This window comes from Dryobates pubescens, chromosome 13 (assembly GCF_014839835.1).
Source record: "Dryobates pubescens isolate bDryPub1 chromosome 13, bDryPub1.pri, whole genome shotgun sequence".
NCBI lineage: Eukaryota > Metazoa > Chordata > Aves > Piciformes > Picidae > Dryobates > Dryobates pubescens.
This window is the reverse complement of record NC_071624.1, coordinates 28,434,628-28,454,348: the sequence shown is the minus strand read 5'-3', so window position 1 is coordinate 28,454,348 and position 19,721 is coordinate 28,434,628. Positions and strand designations below refer to the sequence as shown.

Sequence of the window (19,721 nt, the reverse complement as noted above, 5' to 3'; positions counted from 1 at the left end):
CCTAGCATAAACCTGTATTAAGTGCTCTGCTAATCAAAACCCTTTGGCTTCAGTGGGACTTAAACATGTGCTTATAGTTAATCAGGTATTTAAGTGGTTTTCTGCCTTGGCAAGCATGAGCAAAGATATCCCGAAGGAGGAGGGAGGAGAGCAGAGCTGTGGCCTCCCGACTGAAGATGTTTGCAAATCACAGAGTCACAGAAGGGTAGGGCTTGGAAGGGACCTTTGAAGATGCCTCCTGCAATCCCCCTGCTAAACCAGGTTTGCCTAGTTCAGCTTGCACAGGAGTGTGTTCAGATGGATGTCCAGAGCAGGAGCCTCCACCACCCTCCAGTGCTGCAGCACCCTCAGAGTAAGAAAGTTCTTCCTTTTGTTTAGGTTGGACTTGGTGAGTTCTATCTTACGCTTCCTGTCCCAACACAGGGCACCACTGCAATGGGATGGTTGCTGGCTTGGTGCTGTGGGTATCTGTGTGTATCACAGGTGGTAGGTGTTCAATGGAACTGCTGCTGGTGGTGCCTGGAGAGGAAGGGGCTGCAGACTCCAAAATTCACAAAATGGGCTTGCTGGGGAGTTTGTCTCCTCCCTGTGTGCTGCTCAGGCAACCCCTGCCCCTTTTGGGAACAGGTTGGAAGGTAGCCAACCCTGCCTGTGCATCTCCATTCAGCCTTTTGCATCACAATCACAGGGACACTGATGGCACATAATAGATCCTTTTTCTCCTCCTTTGCCCCTCTCTCCCCCGTCCTCCTTTGCCCCTCTCTCCCCCGTCCTCCTTTTCCTCTTTTCTTTGGGTGAAGCTGGGAGAGTGCCAGCTCTCTGGAGTTCAACAGCACCCTCCCATGATTTCTTCTCCTTGCTGCAGCCACTCTGTGCACACGTCCTTCTGGGTTTCTTGCCAGGTATTCCTGCTGCTGGCTGCATCCCGCCGCGAGGGAACAAACCCCAGCGAGCTCATTAGGGTGGCCTGGGCTGCTCTTGAATATGGCTCCACATAAACCCACAGCATTACAGTTGATGTGATTATTATGCAAAGCATAGATTATTCCAGCCTCCAAGTGTGTGTTCTGTATTGATTTACCATTGCTTTGAATCCCCTTACATGCATCTGCTGTTATTGATGGACTTTGGCCGTGCTGGAGATTAACTGTCATGCTGGATTTGCAAATGAAGGAATTGAAATTCATCTTGTCCACGTTAATTACTTGTGTGGTGCTGGCTGGCTGGGCAAGCTGTTAGAAGCTGTGGACACCTTTATTTGAATTCTGTTCCCATTGCTCTGTCTTAAGTAAGAAAATGAGTTTGGTGCTGTGGGATTGGTTTGTTTTGCTCCTTTGCTGGAAGCCTCTTTTAACTCTCGAGGAGGTACAAAGCGTAGAAAGAGGCTTTCTGCTTGGTCTGTAACAGGCTGTTGATAACTCAGAGTGAGTCTTCATGCAAAAAAAAGGGGTAGGGAGGTTTGTTTCCTGTGTCATAGAATAATAGAATTGGAAGGGACCTCAAGGATCATCCAGTTCCAAGCCCCGTGCCGTGAGCAGGGACACCTCGCACTACAGCAGGTTGCTCACAGCCACATCCAGCCTGGCCTTAAAAACCTCCAGGGATGAGGCTTCTACCACCTCCCTGGGCAACCTCTGCCAGTGTGGCACCACCCTCATGGTGAAGAACTTCTTCCTAACATCCAATCTGAATCTACTCATTTCTAGTTTTGCTCCATTCCTCCCAGTCCTATCACTCCCTGACACCCTCAAAAGTCCCTCCCCAGCTTTCTTGTAGCCCCCTTCAGATACTGGAAGGCCACAAGAAGGTCTCCTCAGAGCCTTCTCCTCTCCAGATTGAACAGCCCCAACTCTCTCAGTCTGTCTCCATAGAAGTGCTCCAGCCCTCTGCTCACCCTCGTGGTCCTTCCTGTTCACCTCTATACTCCCATTGCTTACTCTGAGCTCAATTCTGCCTGTATCTTGCTCCCTCTAAGGTTTTATGGTGCAAGATCTCTAACCCATGTCTTCTAGCAGTGATATTCTTGTAGTAGGTGCAGCAAGGTAGCTTCAAAGAGCAACACCACTCTACTTGCTGGTATAAACCCAAAGCTCCACCTGAATTTCAAACCCCCATGTGCCTGCAAACCAAGGCAGAGGGGAGACTCACGGAATGGTAGGGGTTGGAAGGAATCCCTGGGGATCATCTGGTTGAACCTCCCTGCTAAACCAGGTTCTCCTGGAGCAGGTTGCACAGGAACATGCCCAGGCAAGTTTTCAAAGTCTCCAGAGAAGAAGACTCAGCAAACTCTAGAAGAGCAGTTGTGGATCAGGATTGTTCCTCTCACACAGGCTCCTGCAGTGGTATAAATGGCACACACCCCCAGCCCCCAGTGAAAGGCTCAAGGCGTTCTTATTGGGATCAGCTTCAATTTGTTAATGTAAATGACCTTTTTGCAACATTCTATGATTCTATTCCCATCATTCCTTGGCAGCCAGTTTCAAGAGTCAGTTGCCTGTCTCTCTTTTTCAAAGGTGTCTTAAATTACTTCTCTTGGATCACCTCCCCTAGAAGGGAGCTGTATCGAGGAACCATCCCCACTTGTTTTTTTCTACTAATGCCTGTATCAATAAGGTCTTAGGTTTTACTCTAGCATCTGTCTGCTTTGAAGGATCCCAAAGCAACTCTCAAACCATTTGCATAGGCTTCCACCACCAAAACTGAGTCCCTTTGAAGCAGATCTTAGCATTCATTGAGCAGTGACAATACAGCCCTCCATAGCTAATGCAATAATAATCAACCCAGGGCTTGGAGAGTGAAACCAGGTTTTAGGTGGCAGTTATTGGATTGCAAGCTCTTATTCTGTGTGCAGGAAGGGATTGATTTCTTTTGGGTGGTAGAGGGGGGTCCAGGAGGCTTCCTGGCGATGCAGTGACATCATTGTCAACGCTGCAGGCTCAACGTGGTGTGCCTGGGAGTGTCAAGTGCTTGGGGATGATGTGGGAGTGCTGTCTGTGTGCTCACTGCCTGGCAGAGCTGTGCAGCAAAACAACCTCCCCCCTGTATCAGACAGTGTGGGTAATCCCCAGCCCAGCATTTTTGGCAGCACTGCTAGCACAGACCTGAATCATCCCTCGAAATGATGGAGCTGCTTCTTCCATCCTGTGATTGTAACAGCTCTCCCTGGCTGAGGAAAGGAAGAGACACCCTCAGAAAGCAGCATTTGGAATGGGCAGGAAAGCAAATGGGATTTTTTTTTTCAGCCATGACTTGCAGTTCCTCCTGCCCTTGGCTGGTTTGGGATCAGCTGCTCCTGGGACAGCTGATTGCTCTGTGCTCAGTGGGGACTTTTGACCCCACGGGCAGGGTTAGGCCATTGGACATCAGAAGCACTGCACTGACCCCCTCCTGAAATCTTGAGCGGTGGCAGCTGCTGGAAATAGGAGATGGGACTCAAATGAGCCAAGAGCATAAATCCTGCTTGCCTGCTAGCCAGAGGCTGCTCTGACAGAATGAATGCCAGAGCCAGGCAGCTCGTGCCCTGTTGTGGGAAACTGTGAAGTGAGGGCAACTTGGAGAGAGTGCCTGGGTCAGAGCAGGGAGGAGTTGGAGGTGAGGACTCCCCTTCTCTTGCCTTTTCTGTGAGAAAAGAGGATGGTCCCCAGTGCAGGACAGGGTGAGACTGGCTTTCCTTAAGGCTCCTCTTGGTTGTCCATCATATCTGACAGTCCTCAGTTCTAGGAAAATGCAGCATCTCCCTGTGTCCTCCTTGAGATCCCAGCTGTGCAACCCTCATGGCAGCTGTGAACCCTCTGGCCCAGCTGCAGCTCATCTGTCCTCCTGTCCAGCCACTTGCTGCCATAAAGGGTCTCCCACAGCCAAGTTCTGGTCCTTTTCTTACTGGGATCCCTTCCTTCCCTTGACACTGATTCCCCCAAACTTAATGGACCTTAATTACCTTTGAGACTTTTGCCCCTTTGCCATCGTTTAATGAGGGTGGCTGGCCCACAGAGCTACCTGGGGAAGGATGGAGAGGTGCAAGGCTGGATGCCAGCCAGCACTGCTGCCTGCTGGATTTACTACTAAGGTGGAGCCACCTGAGTTAAGATTCTTTGACTCCCTCCTTAGCAGAGAGATTTGCAGGGGGGCTGGCTTGTTGCTGGCAATGAAAAGCAGCATGAGCAGGTGGGGATAAGGAGCAGGCTGCACCAAGGGCTTGCAGACTCGGTGGTGCTCCAAAACTCTGATCAGCTGCAGTGTGTGTGTGTGTGTGTGTGTGTGTGTAGCATCTGCAGTTGCAAACAGGCAGAGGTGTGGGGCTGTGCTTGCTGCTCCTGCAGCAGGAATCAGTCACCTGCTGTACGCCCAGCCCCCGGGGCGGTCTCTCGCAGGCAGTGGAAATGATGAAGATGAGTGATTCCTCCTCATCTGACAGTCATCTTCTCTTTGGAAAGCCCTTCCCCTTTTAATTCCTGTAGCTACCTGTGAGAAAGACCTGTGTGTGTGTGTCTTTAGTGCAGGTGAGCAAAGAGGGAGGCATAAAGAAAAGCTTTCATCCCACATAAGGCTTCTACTGGCACATCCCAAGGACAAAAGTTGTTTGAGGTCCCAGCTACCTCCAAAAACCCAGTGGGGGCCTAAAGCAAAATGTACAGATATAACTAGTATTGATTGATGATCAGCTGCAGAACAGATGGGGCTGTTCTTTGGCTGGAGGAGCTGGTAGGAAAGCCATGCAGAGCTCTGCGCTCGCTGTGCTGGAAAACAAAGGTGAGAACAGCACAAGGGGGATTTTCCTGCTCCAGTTGCCTAAACATTGTCTAGGATAAGCTAATTAGAGGGGCTTTTCTTGGCAGGTAACTGGTAGTGACAGCCACATTCAGAGACTGACTCAGCCCAGCTGTCTTAGAGTGGGATGAATCACCATCTTCATAGGAATTGACAGGAGACTGAGCTTAGGTGACAAGTCTGCATCCTTACCTGATGGGAGACGAGATGCTCCCTGTCCTGAAAGTCCATTTTCTGACAGAGATTTTGGAAGCTTTTGCAAGGCAAAAAAAACCCCAGAGGTTTTTCATATGTGATGTGGCAGGAGCAGAGGTGCAGTTAGGAGCTGGCAGCCAGCAGCACAGTGTGGTCACAGAATCACCAAGGCTGGAAGAGACCTCAAAGATCACCAAGTCCAACCTGTCACCACAGACCTCATGGCTAAACCACGGCACCAAGTACCACATCCAATCCCCTCTTGAACACCTCCAGGGATGGGGACTCCACCACCTCCCTGGGCAGCACATTCCAGTGCCTAACAACTCTCTCAGTGAAGAACTTTCTCCTCACCTCAAGCCTAAACTTCCCCTGGTGCAGCTTGAGACTGTGTCCTCTAGGTCAAGGCTGGGGGCTGGTGTGCAGCCTTCACCCTGGGGGATCAGCCACTGACCCATGCTGGGGTCAGACTCCCTGCTGCCTTTAGTAGTGAAAGGTACCAGTCACAGAGCAAAAGGAATGACAAATTAAACTTCTGCTTCTGACCTGTGGTTTGGACACACCAGTTGGCAGCTGGGTTGCTCCAGCAAGCTCTTTTAGCAGCCACAAGAGGATAGAAATGGCAGATGCTTGATTAAGTTTGTCATATTTCCTTTTAATGCTTCACTGCAGAGTTGTTAATAGGAGTCCCAGCAGCAAGAGCAGAGTTAATAGGGTAGCTGGTGTGCAGGGCTGATGCATTAACCTTTTTCTCTGGATTTTAGCCATGTAATGTGGTGGGCTCTGGGTGGAGTTGGCTAGCAGGAGGTGAGGGGGCTGTCAGAGTGGCCCTTCAGGGTTTGCACTCAGCTGCTGGCAAACTGGAGAGACCTGTGTGTTTGCTTGCAGCCTCCTCCACATCTTGCCCTTAGACCTGCAGCTTTTTGTGCCCCCATCTTTCCTTTGCAGGAAGAAGACCTTGGGGGATCACTCTCCTAGGGAGGGTTTTGGTGCAGAGCATAAGAGGCTCTTGTACCTGAGGGCTGAGTCTGCTGGGAGGTGGTTGCTGTCACCCATCCATCTAGGGAGCAGGAGGAAGAAATGACAAGTCCTACCAGAAGCCATCTGGTGCAGGCTCTGTGTGGCCAGCAGGGTCCTGGCTTGGGGCTGGAGCCCCAGCTGGAGTGATGGCCCCAGACTGATGCTCTGTGTTAGATGGGAAACTGGGATGCAGGCAGCTCCCACTGGTTTAGAGGAGATGCCTGAATAATGTTTTGTGAGCTTAAGACAAACATTTGTGTTAAAGGCAGGGAATGGATCTAAATTGTTTGAATTGTTCAAAGCAAGTCCTGAAGTCACCTTCCCCAGCTAGAGTTTCCAAGGTATTTTTTATACTGGGATCCCACTGGCTCTGTTAATCAAGGTGGGATGGGTAGCTGAGGCTGTCTGTTCTCATTAAATGTCCACAGGCACTTTCCTGTTAGCTGTGGTCTGGTCAGACTCCAGCTGGGGAGTTTGCATTTGCCTCACAGGTTAAAATAGCCACAACGTGCTCTTCTGCAGAGCTCTTCTGTGCAGTTGTTTGTGATCTGGATGGAGGCATCATATCCCTGCCCATTAATCCATCTCTCTGAGTTTCTATAATTCCAGCCTCCTGGAAGGGGTTCAAACTGCCACCATTTGTTATTTGAGTCAGCCTGCCAGGGAAATGTTTACTTCTGCCCATCGACTCTCTAACCGTACCCTCGCTGGAGGGTTCAATGAGCAGTTGTTGGTCCCAAGCCAATATTAACGCTGTTGAACAGAAAGCACCCCACATAGTTAAACTCTGGGTTTGCATCATTCTTGTGGATTAGACCCAGGAATCTGCAGTAGCAGTTGCTGGTTTGTTTGGAGGTTCCCAGGCTGCATTCTCCCATGCCCCATCCAGATGTGGTGGTCCCACCGCTGGCTGGCTGGTTACAGCCCAGGCACAGGCGGCTGCCGAATGCTGCCTGCCCTCTTCAAAGGTGCAACCTTGGGCACCTTTGCGTTGCTGAGGTCTGCTTTCCCCCCCCCAAATCTGTTTCAATCATTACCTTTCAGGTGCTTTGCTCCTCTCTCAACCCTTGAAATTGGTTGTGTACAGAGGGATGTTGGGTTATAGTTGGACTTGATGATCTTCAGACGACACAGTCTCAAGCTGTGCCAGGGGAGGTTTAGGCTGGAGGTGAGGAGAAGGTTCTTCACAGAAAGAGTTGTTGGCCATTGGAATGTGCTGCCTAGGGAGGTGGTGGAGTTACTGTCCCTGGAGGTGTTCAAAAGGGGACTGGATGTGATACTTGAAGCCATGGTTTAGTCATCGTGAGGTGTTGGGTGAGAGGTTGGATTTGATGATCTCTGAGGTCTTTTCCAACCTTATTGATTCTATGACCTTCAGGTCTTCTCCAACCAGGTGAGTCTATGACTCCTGTGTTAAAAAGCTCTTTGAAGGAAGAGGAGAAGGAGAGGGATGGACAGTGTGGCTATTTCAGATTGGATGGTAGGAAGCAGTTCCTCACCATGAGGGTGGTGAGACACTGGCACAGGTTGCCCAGGGAGGTGGTAGAAGCCTCATCCCTGAAGGTTTTTGCAGCCAGGCTGGATGTGGCTCTGGGCAACCTGCTGTAGTGTGAGGTGTCCCTGCCCATGGCAGCGGGGTTGGAACTGGATGATCCTTGAGGTCCCTTCCAACCCTGACAATTCTGATGGTATGATTCTATTTCAGCTTTCTTTTCTTAGGACAGCCAGTTAAGAACAAAGCTGTTTATAGCATGTCTCTCACAAAGTATAAACACATGGTTTATGAGGGTTGTGTGTGGATGACCAGAGCTGCTGGGCTGTAATAAATGCACCAGGCAGATAATCTTCCCAGCAGTGCACTCCCACACTGCTTGGGCTTATCTCATAGGAAAGTAAAGCAGAACCAAAGTTATGAGCTGTGAAGCAAAGGCTGGAGGGCTCATCATGTGCAAAGCAGGTGGAGGCTGACTCTGGATGCTGTGGCCAGCCGTGGCCAATTACAGCTGGCAGATCCATCAATACCCAGGCTTTACAGTGGCTGCCTAACCTCAGCAGCCAACCAGACACTGGGGGATTTGGGATGGAGTCGAGCAGCCTAAGGATCAAAGGCAAAAGGGATATTTTGTTTGCTTGTTTTCAAGGGGGCGGGGGGAGGAAGGAGGGACTTCACAAAGCACGGAGTCTGAGCAGCTAAACACCTTCCCCCATCAGCCAAAAGGACCCCTAGCCTTTGAGCAGCCCACACTGTGCTCACTGGTGAGTCACATCTCACATGCCTGTCTCTCTGAGCTGACCTTACCACACGGCTAATGCTCACCTCCTGCCTTTATTTATTTATTTACCCAGCTAAGTGGCTGCAGATGATTGATTGCACACAATATTAATCCTTCCCTTCCTTCGTGCCCGAACCCGTGCTGATAATGCCAGCATCTCTGCTTGGAAATTCATTGCCCTGCCCTGGCTATTAGTGGAGATAAGGAAGAGTTTTGGAAGAGATGCTGGCTAAACCAGCAGCTATGAGCAGCTGTGGTTGCAGGAGCTTGGGGGGAGGGGGGGGGATGTTTTGCAGAGTAACCTCATTTGGGCAGCCAGTAACTGTATTTGCTCTGTGTTAATGAAAGCAGCAACCAGCATAACCTGCTTTATCATGAGACTTCTCGTGTGGACCTGCTGAATTTCCTTCTAATTGCAGTTCAATTTGCAGTGATAAATAGCTTAATAAGGGCAAATGGGCCTGGCTGCTGTTGTTTATGGCTCCTTGCAGCAGAGGGGACTATTACATGATGCTGCATCTCATGGAAACACAACTTGGAGCTTCAAAAGCTGCTTGCTCAACTGTGAGCTGCTGCTGTGCTGCAGCATTTTCTTTCTGAGAGAAGGGGAATAACGAGTTGATTTACCTGGTACTAGGGAAAGGTGTGCTGGGGGTGCAGCTCCCAGGTGCCTCACATTTATTTTTCACTGGGAAAATGACATTGCTTGGGTAGTGTTGGCCTGGGGAAGCTCTTACTTGAGATCCAGGGAGGTGATTCTCCCCCTCTACACCGCCCTGGTGAGACCCCACCTGGGCTACTGCATCCAGTTCTGGAGCTTCTATTACAGGAAGGGTCTGGAGGTGCTGGAAGGTGCCCAGAGAAGGGCCATGAGGATGAGCAGAGGGCTGGAGCTGCTCTGCTATGAAGATAGACTGAGGGAGTTGGGGTTGTGCAGTCTGGAGAAGAGAAGGCTCTGAGGAGACCTAATTGTGGCCTTCCAGTATCTGAAAGGGTCTACAAGAAAGCTGGGGAAGGAGTTTTTAGGGTGACAGGGAGTGATAGGACTGGGGGGGATGGAGCAAAACTAGAAATGGGTAGATTCAGATTGGATGTTAGGAAGGACTTCTTCCCCATGAGGGTGGTGACACAGGTTGCCCAGGGAGGTGGTGGAAGCCTCACCCCTGGAGGTTTTTAAGGCCAGGCTGGATGTGGCTGTGAGCAACCTGATAACATGTCCCTGCCCATGGCAGGGGGGTTGGAACTGCATGATCCTTGAGGTCCCTTCCAGCCCTAACAATTCTATGATTCTGTGCTTTAGTTTGGGTTGGTTTTGAGGTGGAAGGGACATTTGTGTGGTTGCTGCTTGCAGAAGGGACCCAGGTGGAGGAAAGCATCGAGCACAGCATCTGCCCTGCTGGGCAGCAGGGCTGACTGTGCCTTGGCTGTCACCTGGCTTGGTGTTTCTCCAAAATAGTTGAGTTCTCTTATGCCTTTCTTGGCTGTGGCTGGGAATTTTTCCATTGCTGCTGCCATGGGAGGAAGACATCATGATCTTCTGCTGGCCTTCTTGGAAGTAAATTTCTCGTTCCTTTGAAGGTTTGTTGTTGTTGTTGTCGTTTAGGGGCTGTGTGTGTTGTGGTGTTTGTTTGGGCTTGGTGGGGTTGGTTTCTGGGTTTGTTTCTGGGTTTGTTTGGGGTTTTGTGTGGGTTTGTTTTATTTTCTTTCTTCCCCCTCCCCTCCCCTCCTTGTTCTTTCTTTTTTCCTTGCCACGCTTGCAGAAGCCTCCTCATACAGAGGCTGAACACAGCCTAGTTGGTGGCAGGAAGCTTTCCTTCCAGTGGGTGAGCCATCCCTGAGGATTAATGAGTGGTTTGGCTTTCCCTTGGCCTCCTAAAGCTGGAAACAAATCAGATGAATTGCAGGAAGGTCATGAGAGACAGCAAAATGAATTGAGCAAGACTCTTGCTTTTCTGCTCGGCCCCAAAGTGATCCTCTCTCCCTACTCCTTAGTCCTGCCTGGCAGAGATGTGCTCAGTGAGGGGCACACATTGCTGGAACAGACTCAGGGGCAGCAGCTCAGGTGCCAGGGAGCTGCCCAATGTCAGGGTCAGCAGCTTCTTCCCCAGGGCCACAGGGATGCAGAGATGTTCCCCTTCTACCACACAGGTAGGACATGGACCACACAAACCTTCCCTGACCATCTTAGCATGGTGCAGGGTTTAGGCTGCTCACTAGAAGAGCACAACTGCAGCCTGTACCAAGAAAGCCATCGTCCTGCCTGGCTCAGAAATATTATCATAGACTCATCAGGGCTATGAAAAGCCTCTTAGAGGAAAAGCCCTCTAAGTCCAGCCACCAAGCCGCCACCACCTTGCTCTCTAAACCATGTCCCCAAGCCTCATGTCCACATATATTTTGAACACTTCCAGGGGTGGTGACTCCACCACCTCCCTGGGCAGCCTGTCAAATGCCTGACCACTCTTGAAGGAAAGCATTTCTTTCCTGGGCCCCTCAATTTAAGAAGGACATTGACACTCTTGAAGGTGTCCAGAGAAGGGCAAGGAGGCTGGGGAGAATTCTCTAGCACAGCCCCGTTAGGAGAGGCTGAGGGAGCTGGGGTTGCTTAGCCTGGAGAAGAGGAGGCTCAGGGGAGACCTTCTTGCTCTCTGCAACTCCCTGAAGGGAGGTTGTAGCCAGGAGGGGGTTGGTCTCTTCTCCCAGGCAAGCAGCACCAGAACAAGAGGACACAGTCTCAAGCTGTGTCAAGGGAAGTCTAGGCTGAAGGTGAGGAGAAAGTTCTTCACCAAGAGAGCTGTTCATCATTGGAATGTGCTGCCCAGGGAGGTGGTGGAGTCCCCATCCCTGGAGGTGTTCAAGAGGGGATTGGACGTGGCACTTGGTGTCATGGTCTAGTAGTCATGAGGTCTTGGGTGACAGGTTGGACTTGATGATCTCTGAGGTCTCTTCCAACCTTATTGATTCTATGATTCTAATATCCAACCTAAACCTCCCCTGGTGCAACCTGAGGCCATCTCCTCTCATCCTATCGCTGGTTGCTTGAGAGAAGAGACCAACACCCACCTCACTCCAACCTCCTTTCAGGTGCCTGTAGAAAGCAATAAGGTTGTCTTCTCTTCACACTAAAACACTGTCATTTAGAACCCATATTCCCCAACCTTTGGTGAGAGCTGCACTTGCTCTGCAGGTAAAGATCCCTTGGGAAAAAGGGCACATGCTGGAAAATCCCCCAAGTGACTGGAGCCAGATGCTGGGCGTTGCCTCCAGGGCTCTTGATTGGTGATTTGCTGCTGACAGCATGGCCTGGTGTTAAGTTATTAAACTGCAGATGAGCTCATCACTTGGCCTTGAACAAGTTTCAGCCTTGAGTGGCTTTAAAATATTACATGTGGTGGAGAAGAGACAATGCTGGTGTGGCAGAGAGATTTAGGGAGCAGCTGAGAAAGACATCTGTGCATGCAAAAGAATGTGTACCAGGAGGGAGGAGGGGGAAGACTCTGGGAGAAAAATGTAAGCTCTCCCAGGAGAGAGGGGGAGAAAAAGTCTCTGCTTTAGTGGTTCTGTATTTTCATTTTAGCTCAGGAGAAAATTGTCAGAGTGTTGAGATGGCTTGAAGGAAAGTGGCAAGATGCTAAGCCTGGTTTGAGCCTCAAAGATCTTTAAGGTCTCTTCCAACCTGGTCTGGTCTATTCTACTCTATTCTGGTCTATTCTACTCTATTCTGGTCTATTCTACTCTATTCTGGTCTATTCTACTCTATTCTACTCTATTCTACTCTATTCTACTCTATTCTGGTCTATTCTGGTCTATTCTGGTCTATTCTGGTCTATTCTGGTCTATTCTACAAGATCTCAGTGTGGCAGGAGCTCTGTGTTGGGATAACTTCTACCAAGCCTCAAAATCAGCTCTTGTGGTGGTGTGGTGCTTGCCAGCGATGCCATCTGACCATGGGCCACATCCAGTTCTCACCTGATGTTTGCTTAATCCTAATATAGAGCTCCACCAGACTGGGGAGGTAACATCCAACCCACTTCTAGGAGGAGTGTTTCTCCTTCTCTAGAGACTTTCACCTGGGCATCTTCCTGTGTGGCCTGCCCCAGGTGATCCTGCTTTGGCAGGGGGGTTGGACTAGGTGATCTCCAGAGGTCCATTCCAAACCCTACCATCCTGTGATTAGATGACCTCCAGAGGTCCCTTCCAACCCCTTCCATTCTATGATTCTCTCCCTGAGTTTCCTTCAGGGTTCTCCCTGCTCTACACAATCTACACAACTTCTATTTCTCCTTTTAGTGTTTCCCTTGCAGAGGAGCTGCTGAACCTCCCCATTTCTGCACAGTCACCATGGATCCACGTGGTGCCAAAATACACGAGGAGGAGGAGAGCCTTGAACGAAGAACTGTGTCCAGTTCTGGGCTCCTCAGTTTAAGAAGGACATTGAGACACTTGAAGGTGTCCAGAGAAGGGCAACAAGGCTGGGGAAAGGTCTGGAGCACAGCCCTGTGAGGAGAGGCTGAGGGAGCTGGGGTTGCTTAGCCTGGAGAGGAGGAGGCTCAGGGGAGACCTTCTTGCTCTCTACAACTACCTGAAGGGAGGTTGTAGCCAGGAGGGGGTTGGTCTCTTCTCCCAGGCAACCAGCACCAGAACAAGAGGACACAGTTTCAAGATGTGCCAGGGGAAGTTTAGGCTGGAGGTGAGGAGAAAGTTCTTCCCAAGAGTAATTTGCCATTGGAATGTGCTGCCCAGGGAGGTGGTGGAGTCCCCATCCCTGGAGGTGTTCAAGAGGGGATTGGATGTGGCACTTGGAGCCATGGTTTAGTAGTCATGAGGTGTTGGGTGGCAGGTTAGATGATCTCTGAGGTCTCTTCCAGCCTGGTTGATTCTGTGATTCTATGAGAGGAATGAATTTTTCCAGCCTCCATGCTGGAGCAGCTTTGGTGGGCTGGTTTGGCCATCACAGTGCTGTTCCTGGGGAGCACAGGGCACACCCTCATCTTCACTCTGGATCTCAATGCTGAGATTAATTCCTGGGCTCTGTTTTTCTTAAGGGCTGACTTGGCAGCAGCCGTGGGATAGATCATAAATTGGTTCAGCCTCTTTATTTTTCTACCCAGGCATGCTTGCAATCAGTGGGTGCATTGCCCAGCTGGGCTTTGTGGCTGCTTGGATTTGTTGTTTTGGGGCTTTTTCTCAGTGCTCCCAGCAAGGGAGAGCAGCCTCACACATCTGAGGGTTTTAACTGCCTCAGCTCCTTTAGTTTGTCTTTTTACCAAACAGCTTCCTTGCAAAGCTGGAGGTAGCTCAGGCAGTGCTGTGGTGATGGCCCTGAAAAGAACAAGGCAAGCAGAGCGCTGCCTTGCCACCTCTTTGTGGTGTGAGCTGTAGAATGGGCAGGGACACCTCACACTACAGCAGGTTGCCCAGAGCCACATCCAGCCTGGCTGCAAAAACCTTCAGGGATGAGGCTTCTACCACCTCCCTGGGCAACCTGTGCCAGTGTCTCACCACCCTCATGGTGAGGAACTGCTTCCTACCATCCAATCTGAAACAGCCACACTGTCCATCCCTCTCCTTCTCCTCTTCCTTCAAAGAGCTTTTTAACACAGGAGTCATAGACTCACCTGGTTGGAGAAGACCTGAAGGTCATAGAATCAATAAGGTTGGAAAAGACCTCAGAGATCATCAAGTCCAACCTCTCACCCAACACCTCATGATGACTAAACCATGGCACCAAGTGCCACATCCAATCCCCTCTTAAGAGGACACAGTCTCAAGCTGTGCCAGGGGAGGTTTAGGATGGATGTTAGGAAGAAGTTCTTCATAGAAAGAGAGATTGGACAGTGGGATGTGCTGCCCAGGGAGGTGGTGGAGTCACCATCACTGGAGGTGTTTAGGAAGAGACTGGATGGGGTGCTTGGTGCCATGGGTGAGTTGATTAGATGGTGTTGGGTGATGGGTTGGACTCGATGATCTCTAAGGTCTTTTCCAACCTGGTTAATCCTATCCTATCCTTCCCTATCCTATCCTTCCCTATCCTATCCTTCCCTATCCTATCCTTCCCTATCCTATCCTTCCCTATCCTATCCTTCCCTATCCTATCCTTCCCTATCCTATCCTTCCCTATCCTATCCTATCCTAATCTTCCCTTCCTTTTGCTAAATCCCACCTATGCCCAGTGCAGAGGAGGCTGCTTCTGGCCTCCGCTCTTCCCAAGTGAAAGCAGAGCTTTGAAGAGAAATGCAAGCATCTTATTCCTGTCCAAAGTAAAAAGGTAAAAGGGAAGTGGCTTGCTCAAACTCACCCAGGAAAGCAGAGCTGGAAAATGAGCCAGCTTTCCTTGGAGCTCTGGTGAGGCACACCCCCTTGATGGGCTGGCTCTGGAGTGGCTGATGGACCTTGCTGCAGCATGCATTCATCTGAGAGCACTGCTGGCCTGTCCCCTGGTCGGCTGCTGCTGAGGAACAAAACATGGTGAGGATGAAATATCTGCAGCAGCAGGAGAGCACTCCATCCAGCCCTCCCCCTCCTCGTCCCTGTGTGTGAATGCATTTCATAGAGTGAGCAGTTCCCTGCCAAAATTCCTCTCATTATTATGTCTAAGGACTGCAAACCATAGAAAAGACTCTTGGAGGGGACCTGGGGAGGTCTGAGCCATCCCTAGGGCAGGATCAGCTCGATCTGACCTGTTGCTGACACATCTCTGTCCAGTCTCCAATGGCAGAGCCTCCACCCCTTCCCCAGGCTGTCTAGCCCAGTGCTTTGCTCTTCCCAGCTCCCCCCCAGCTTATCCTCCTGCTTCCATTCCTGCAATTTTAGGCTCATTCTTTCCTCCCTGCGCACAGCAGACCCCAAGCACATCTATGCTATATTTAGTCTCCAGTTCCAGTTTCATGCTGTTCAGGCTGTCCTGTTCTCTGGAATCATCTCTGTTTGCTCAGTAGATTTATGGCTTGTGTGTGACAGGAGGGCATTCATCCTGCAGCCCAAACAGCCCTTTGCAGAGCAGACACAGCACAGGAGTGCAGCTTTCCCCAGGGTCCTGTGTCCCTTGCTTCTGTTGAGTGGGGGGGGGGGATCACTCTCTTCTTGGCTTCCTCATGAGAGCCACCAACATGAGGTAATTGAGTCTGGAGAAGAGAAGGCTCTGAGGAGACCTTGTTGTAGCTTTCCAGTATCTCAAGGGGGCTACAAGAAAGCTGGGGAGGGACTTTTGAGGGTGTCAGGGAGTGATAGGACTTGAGGGGGATGGAGCAAAACTAGAAGTGGGTAGATTCAGATTGGATGTTGGGAAGGACTTCTTCCCCATGAGGGTGGTGAGACACTGGCACAAGGAGGTGGTGGAAGCCTCATCCCTGGAGGCTTTTAAGGCCATACTGGATGTGGCTGTGAGCAACCTGCTGTAGTGTGAGGTGTCCCTGCCCACGGCAGGGGGGGCTTGGAACTGGATGATCCTTGAGGTCCCTTCCAACCCTGACAATTCTATGGTTCTAATTGCAAGAGCCATGCTGCCACTGGCTCCTGTAGCACATCTAATGCTGCTTTTCCCCTCCTGTTTTCTGCAGGACTTAGGGATGGAGTCGACCTCTCTGGATGATGTCCTCTACCGCTACGCCAGCTTTCGCAACCTGGTGGACCCAATCACTCACGACTTGATCATCAGCCTTGCTAGGTACATCCACTGCCCCAAACCGGTACGTACCCTGCTCTGCTCCCAGCACTCATCTCCACACCTCTGCTGGCCTGGGGCACTGCTTTCTTGGGACAGTGGGGTCTCTTCTTGAGCGCCAGGGAAAAAGCCTCCTGATTACTGCCGTGCTTGCGTGTCTTTGGACCACGCCGACCTGCCTGGAGACGATGAGTTGATTGCACAGTGTTGGGTTTTCCAGCTGGTCAAGTGACCTTCACCTTATTGCTCTCTACAATGACCTGAATATTTGAGGTTGGATGTGTCCAGAGAAGGGCAGCGTGGCTGGGGAGAGGCCTGGAGCACAGCCCTTGGAGGAGAGGCTGAGGGAGCTGGGGTTGCTTAGCCTGGAGAAGAGGAGGCTCAGGGGAGACCTTCTTGCTCTCTGCAACTACCTGAAGGGAGGTTGTAGCCAGGAAGGGGTTGGTCTCTTCTCCCAGACAACCAGCACCAGAACAAGAGGACACAGTCTCAAGCTGTGCCAGGGGAGGTTTAGGCTGGAGGTGAGGAGAAAGTTCTTCCCAGAAAGAGTAATTGGCCATTGGGATGTGCTGCCCAGGGAGGTGGTGGAGTCCCTGTCTCTGGAGGCGTTCAAATAGGGATTGGATGTCACACTTGGTGCCATGGTTTAGTTAGTCATGAGGTGTTGGGTGACAGGTTGGACTTGATGATCTCTGAGGTCTTTTCCAACCTTATTGATTCTATGATTCTCATGGTAGAACTTTGGCTGTTAGCACTTTGGTTTAGAATTGTTTCTGCTTTCTGTGTTGAAGGCCTCCCCCCACCACGAACCCTTTCTGCCTCACAAGGATGACAAACCATTTCTCACCCCTGTGTGATGTTTGTCATGACCCCAGATGACAAGAGAGTCCTTGGCTGTGCCTTCAAGGCTGGGTTTCCTCCGTGGGCTGCTGTTTGGGCTCTGGCAGGAGCAGGTTTCTCTGTGAGCACAGCCCCATGGTGGCTGTAGCAGCATAAGGGCTTTTAAAATCCCAGCCTGGCTTCCTGCCTTCCATGGGAAATGTGTCTGCTTGATGGCCCCTGGCAGTTTGGTTAATTAAGGTTTCTTTTCCTAGGCTTGCTTTTAAGTAAGGAATGTTGTTGGGATCAGATCCACAGAGCAGCACAGGCTTAGGAAGGTGTGAAATGTCTGAGCTCTCAAAACCACCCCGGATAAGGAGGAAGAGGGATAAGAGGGAAGAGCAAAAGCTACCAGACAGCCTTTGTAGGAGATGTAGGAGGCATCAGAGCTCTGGGGAGTTTTGATCTCTTAGTCTTCCTGTGCTGCAGGAGGACTACCTGTTCCCTGCTTGTGCTGGGAGGACTGCAGAGCTCTGCCCAATTGGCATGATGTGCCCTGGCACTGCAGTCATGGATGTCATGCACTGAAGATGAATTGGTTGCAAACATTTCAGATCTGCACCTCTCAGAGGTGCTAAGCTTTCTTCTGCAAAGCACTGTGCAAGCTGCAGGCTGAGCAGGAGCTGTAGGTGCTCCTTCAACTCCCCTTGACAGTCCTAGGATTGGGCTTCCTCCTGAAGAGACATTTCTGTCTATGTTTCATCTTGTCTGGTGTGTGGCTGGGGAGCTGGAGGCTCATCTGTCATGGCTGTGTTTTCCTTCTCCCCTGCACACTGCTTGTCAGGAGCTACAGTTACTCAAAATAAATGGTGTGAGTTGTACTAAGAGGCTGAGTGATGTTTTCCAGCAAGCCCAAAGGAGGGTGTGGAAAAGCTTCCTGGTGGGATGTCTTCATTGTAACAGCTTCCCTGGGAGTGTGGGAGCTGTGTGGCTTCCCTGAACTTGCTGTCTGGAACCAATAATCTACCTTTGAGCTCAAAGGCAGCCCTTCCACCCCCATAACCTGTGTTTGGCTCTGGTCATGCTTGCAGATGTGATAGGGCTCTGTTTGAGGACCACCAGGAACCACCACCTCCCAGCACTCTCCTTCCTTGTCCTCCAAACCTTTCCCAAGCTTTTTTTGTCCTTGGGAAAGAGCTGCCTGGAGCAGTGCCATGGCATCAGCTGGCCAGGTTTGCTGCAGCATGTAACACTTGGGACACTGATGTAGCCTGGAGTGAGGGAGAGGGGGGCAAATGCCCCAGGCATATGTCCTTGCATTTTGTTGGGAGGAGGATTGGTTGGTTGAGACCTTATTGCTCTCTACAACTACCTGAAGGGAGGTTGTAGCCAGGAGGGGGTTGGTCTCTTCCCCCCAGGCAACCAGCACCAGAACAAGAGGACACAGTCTCAAGGTGCACCAGGGGAAGTTTAGACTTGAGGTGAGGAGAAAGTTCTTCACAGAGAGAGATGTTAGCCATTGGAATGTGCTGCCCAGGGAGGTGGTAGAGTTGCCATCACTGGAGGTGTTCAAGAGAGGACTGGACATGGCACTTGGTGCCATGGTTCAGTAGTCATGAGGTGTTGGGTGAAAGGTTGGCCTTGATGACCTTTGAGGTCTTTTCCAACCTTATTGATTCTGTGATTCTATGGTTGGGGTGTTTTTATCCCTCCTGAAGACAGCAGCATCAGAGCAAGCTCATCTGTCCTCCTTTCTGCTGCTGAGGTCTTCCCTCATCACAGCTCCTTTCGGTCTGCACGTGGCATTTTTAAGCACTTACTGGAAAGGAACCATCCACAGGTGTAATGTGCCAGGTGTGGTGGGGCAGGGCTTCAGGCTGGAACCCAGAGGTATCCCTCTCCTGTATTTGCTGCTAATGATTGGTCTTTAATTTCCTCTTAGAGCGTCTGAAGGGATAGATTCATTCACTGCTGCTTCTTGTGGGCGCTGCTCCAGTTCCAAACCATTGCCCCTCGTCCTATCACCCCAGGCCCTTCTGAACAGTCCCTCCTCAACCTTCAGATATTGAACTGCAGCACTGAGGCTCTTCTGGATGAGATGCTGCTCACTGGGTACATTTGGCCCTCTCCCTTTCCTTTGCACAGCTTGAGGTTTGTGCCACACCATGCAGTTGCTTTGGTGCTGGAGCGAGGGAAGGCATCTCTGGGCCAGTGATCCCACCCAAGCCTGTGCTGGTGGATGCTGGCAGGTGGCAAGTGCTCCCCTGAGGGTGGTGACAGCTGTGTTGCTACAGCAAAGAAAATGCCACCATGCCCTGCCACGCTCCATCAGGGAACCTTGGGGGCTTGCAGGCACTTGCTAAGCCCTGGAGCACCCCTGGGAGATTGCTAGGTGCTGCCTGGGAGAGGAAAGCAGGGACTGCACAGGTGACAAGTCCAACAGCAGCAGGTCTGTGCTGCAGCTCCTGGCCCACAACTTAGCCTTGCTTAGGGTTTGGTGCCACCAGCTGTGCTCTAAACTCTCTTGGGTTCTTTGACAGTTCAGGATGCTGAATGAGAAGTAACTTCAGCCCAGTGTCTGGTGGTGGTTTTCTGAGACACTGATTTTCTTTATGTCCCTAACAACCTGCATGTCTTAGACACCTGGATTATTTTCCAGCATCCATTCCTCTTTCCCTTCAGACCTCTCTCCCTCCCTGCTGGTTCTTTGACAGAGACTTGGCAGTGATGTCCTGGAGCAGGAGAGAGCTCAGGGTCAGGAGCACTGCAGAACTTCTGGCTTTTGCTCTGCCTGCTGAAGCTCTGCCCTTGCATTCCATGGCAGGAGTACACATGGCTAGGCAGGCTGAGGGAGCTGTGAACCTGCCTGTGTCCAGATGAAGGTGGGACAGATGGGGCTGCAGAATGGGACTGACTTGGACTCTGGTCCCTGCTAACCTGCTCTATGAAATATGTGTCTCAGGGGCTGTGGAGTCTCACTCTCC

At 51.0% G+C, this 19,721-nt stretch overlaps 1 protein-coding gene across 1 annotated transcript in view; it reads left to right on the top strand.

The window, feature by feature from the left end:
- Window positions 1-19,721, top strand: part of LRRC75A (leucine rich repeat containing 75A) — a 76,433-nt gene that overhangs the window by 16,321 nt on the left and 40,391 nt on the right. Inside the window, exon 2 of the mRNA XM_054167002.1 lies at window positions 15,815-15,943. Within this exon, the coding sequence (XP_054022977.1) occupies window positions 15,815-15,943 (129 nt within the window). The remainder of the gene's footprint in view (window positions 1-15,814; window positions 15,944-19,721) is intronic.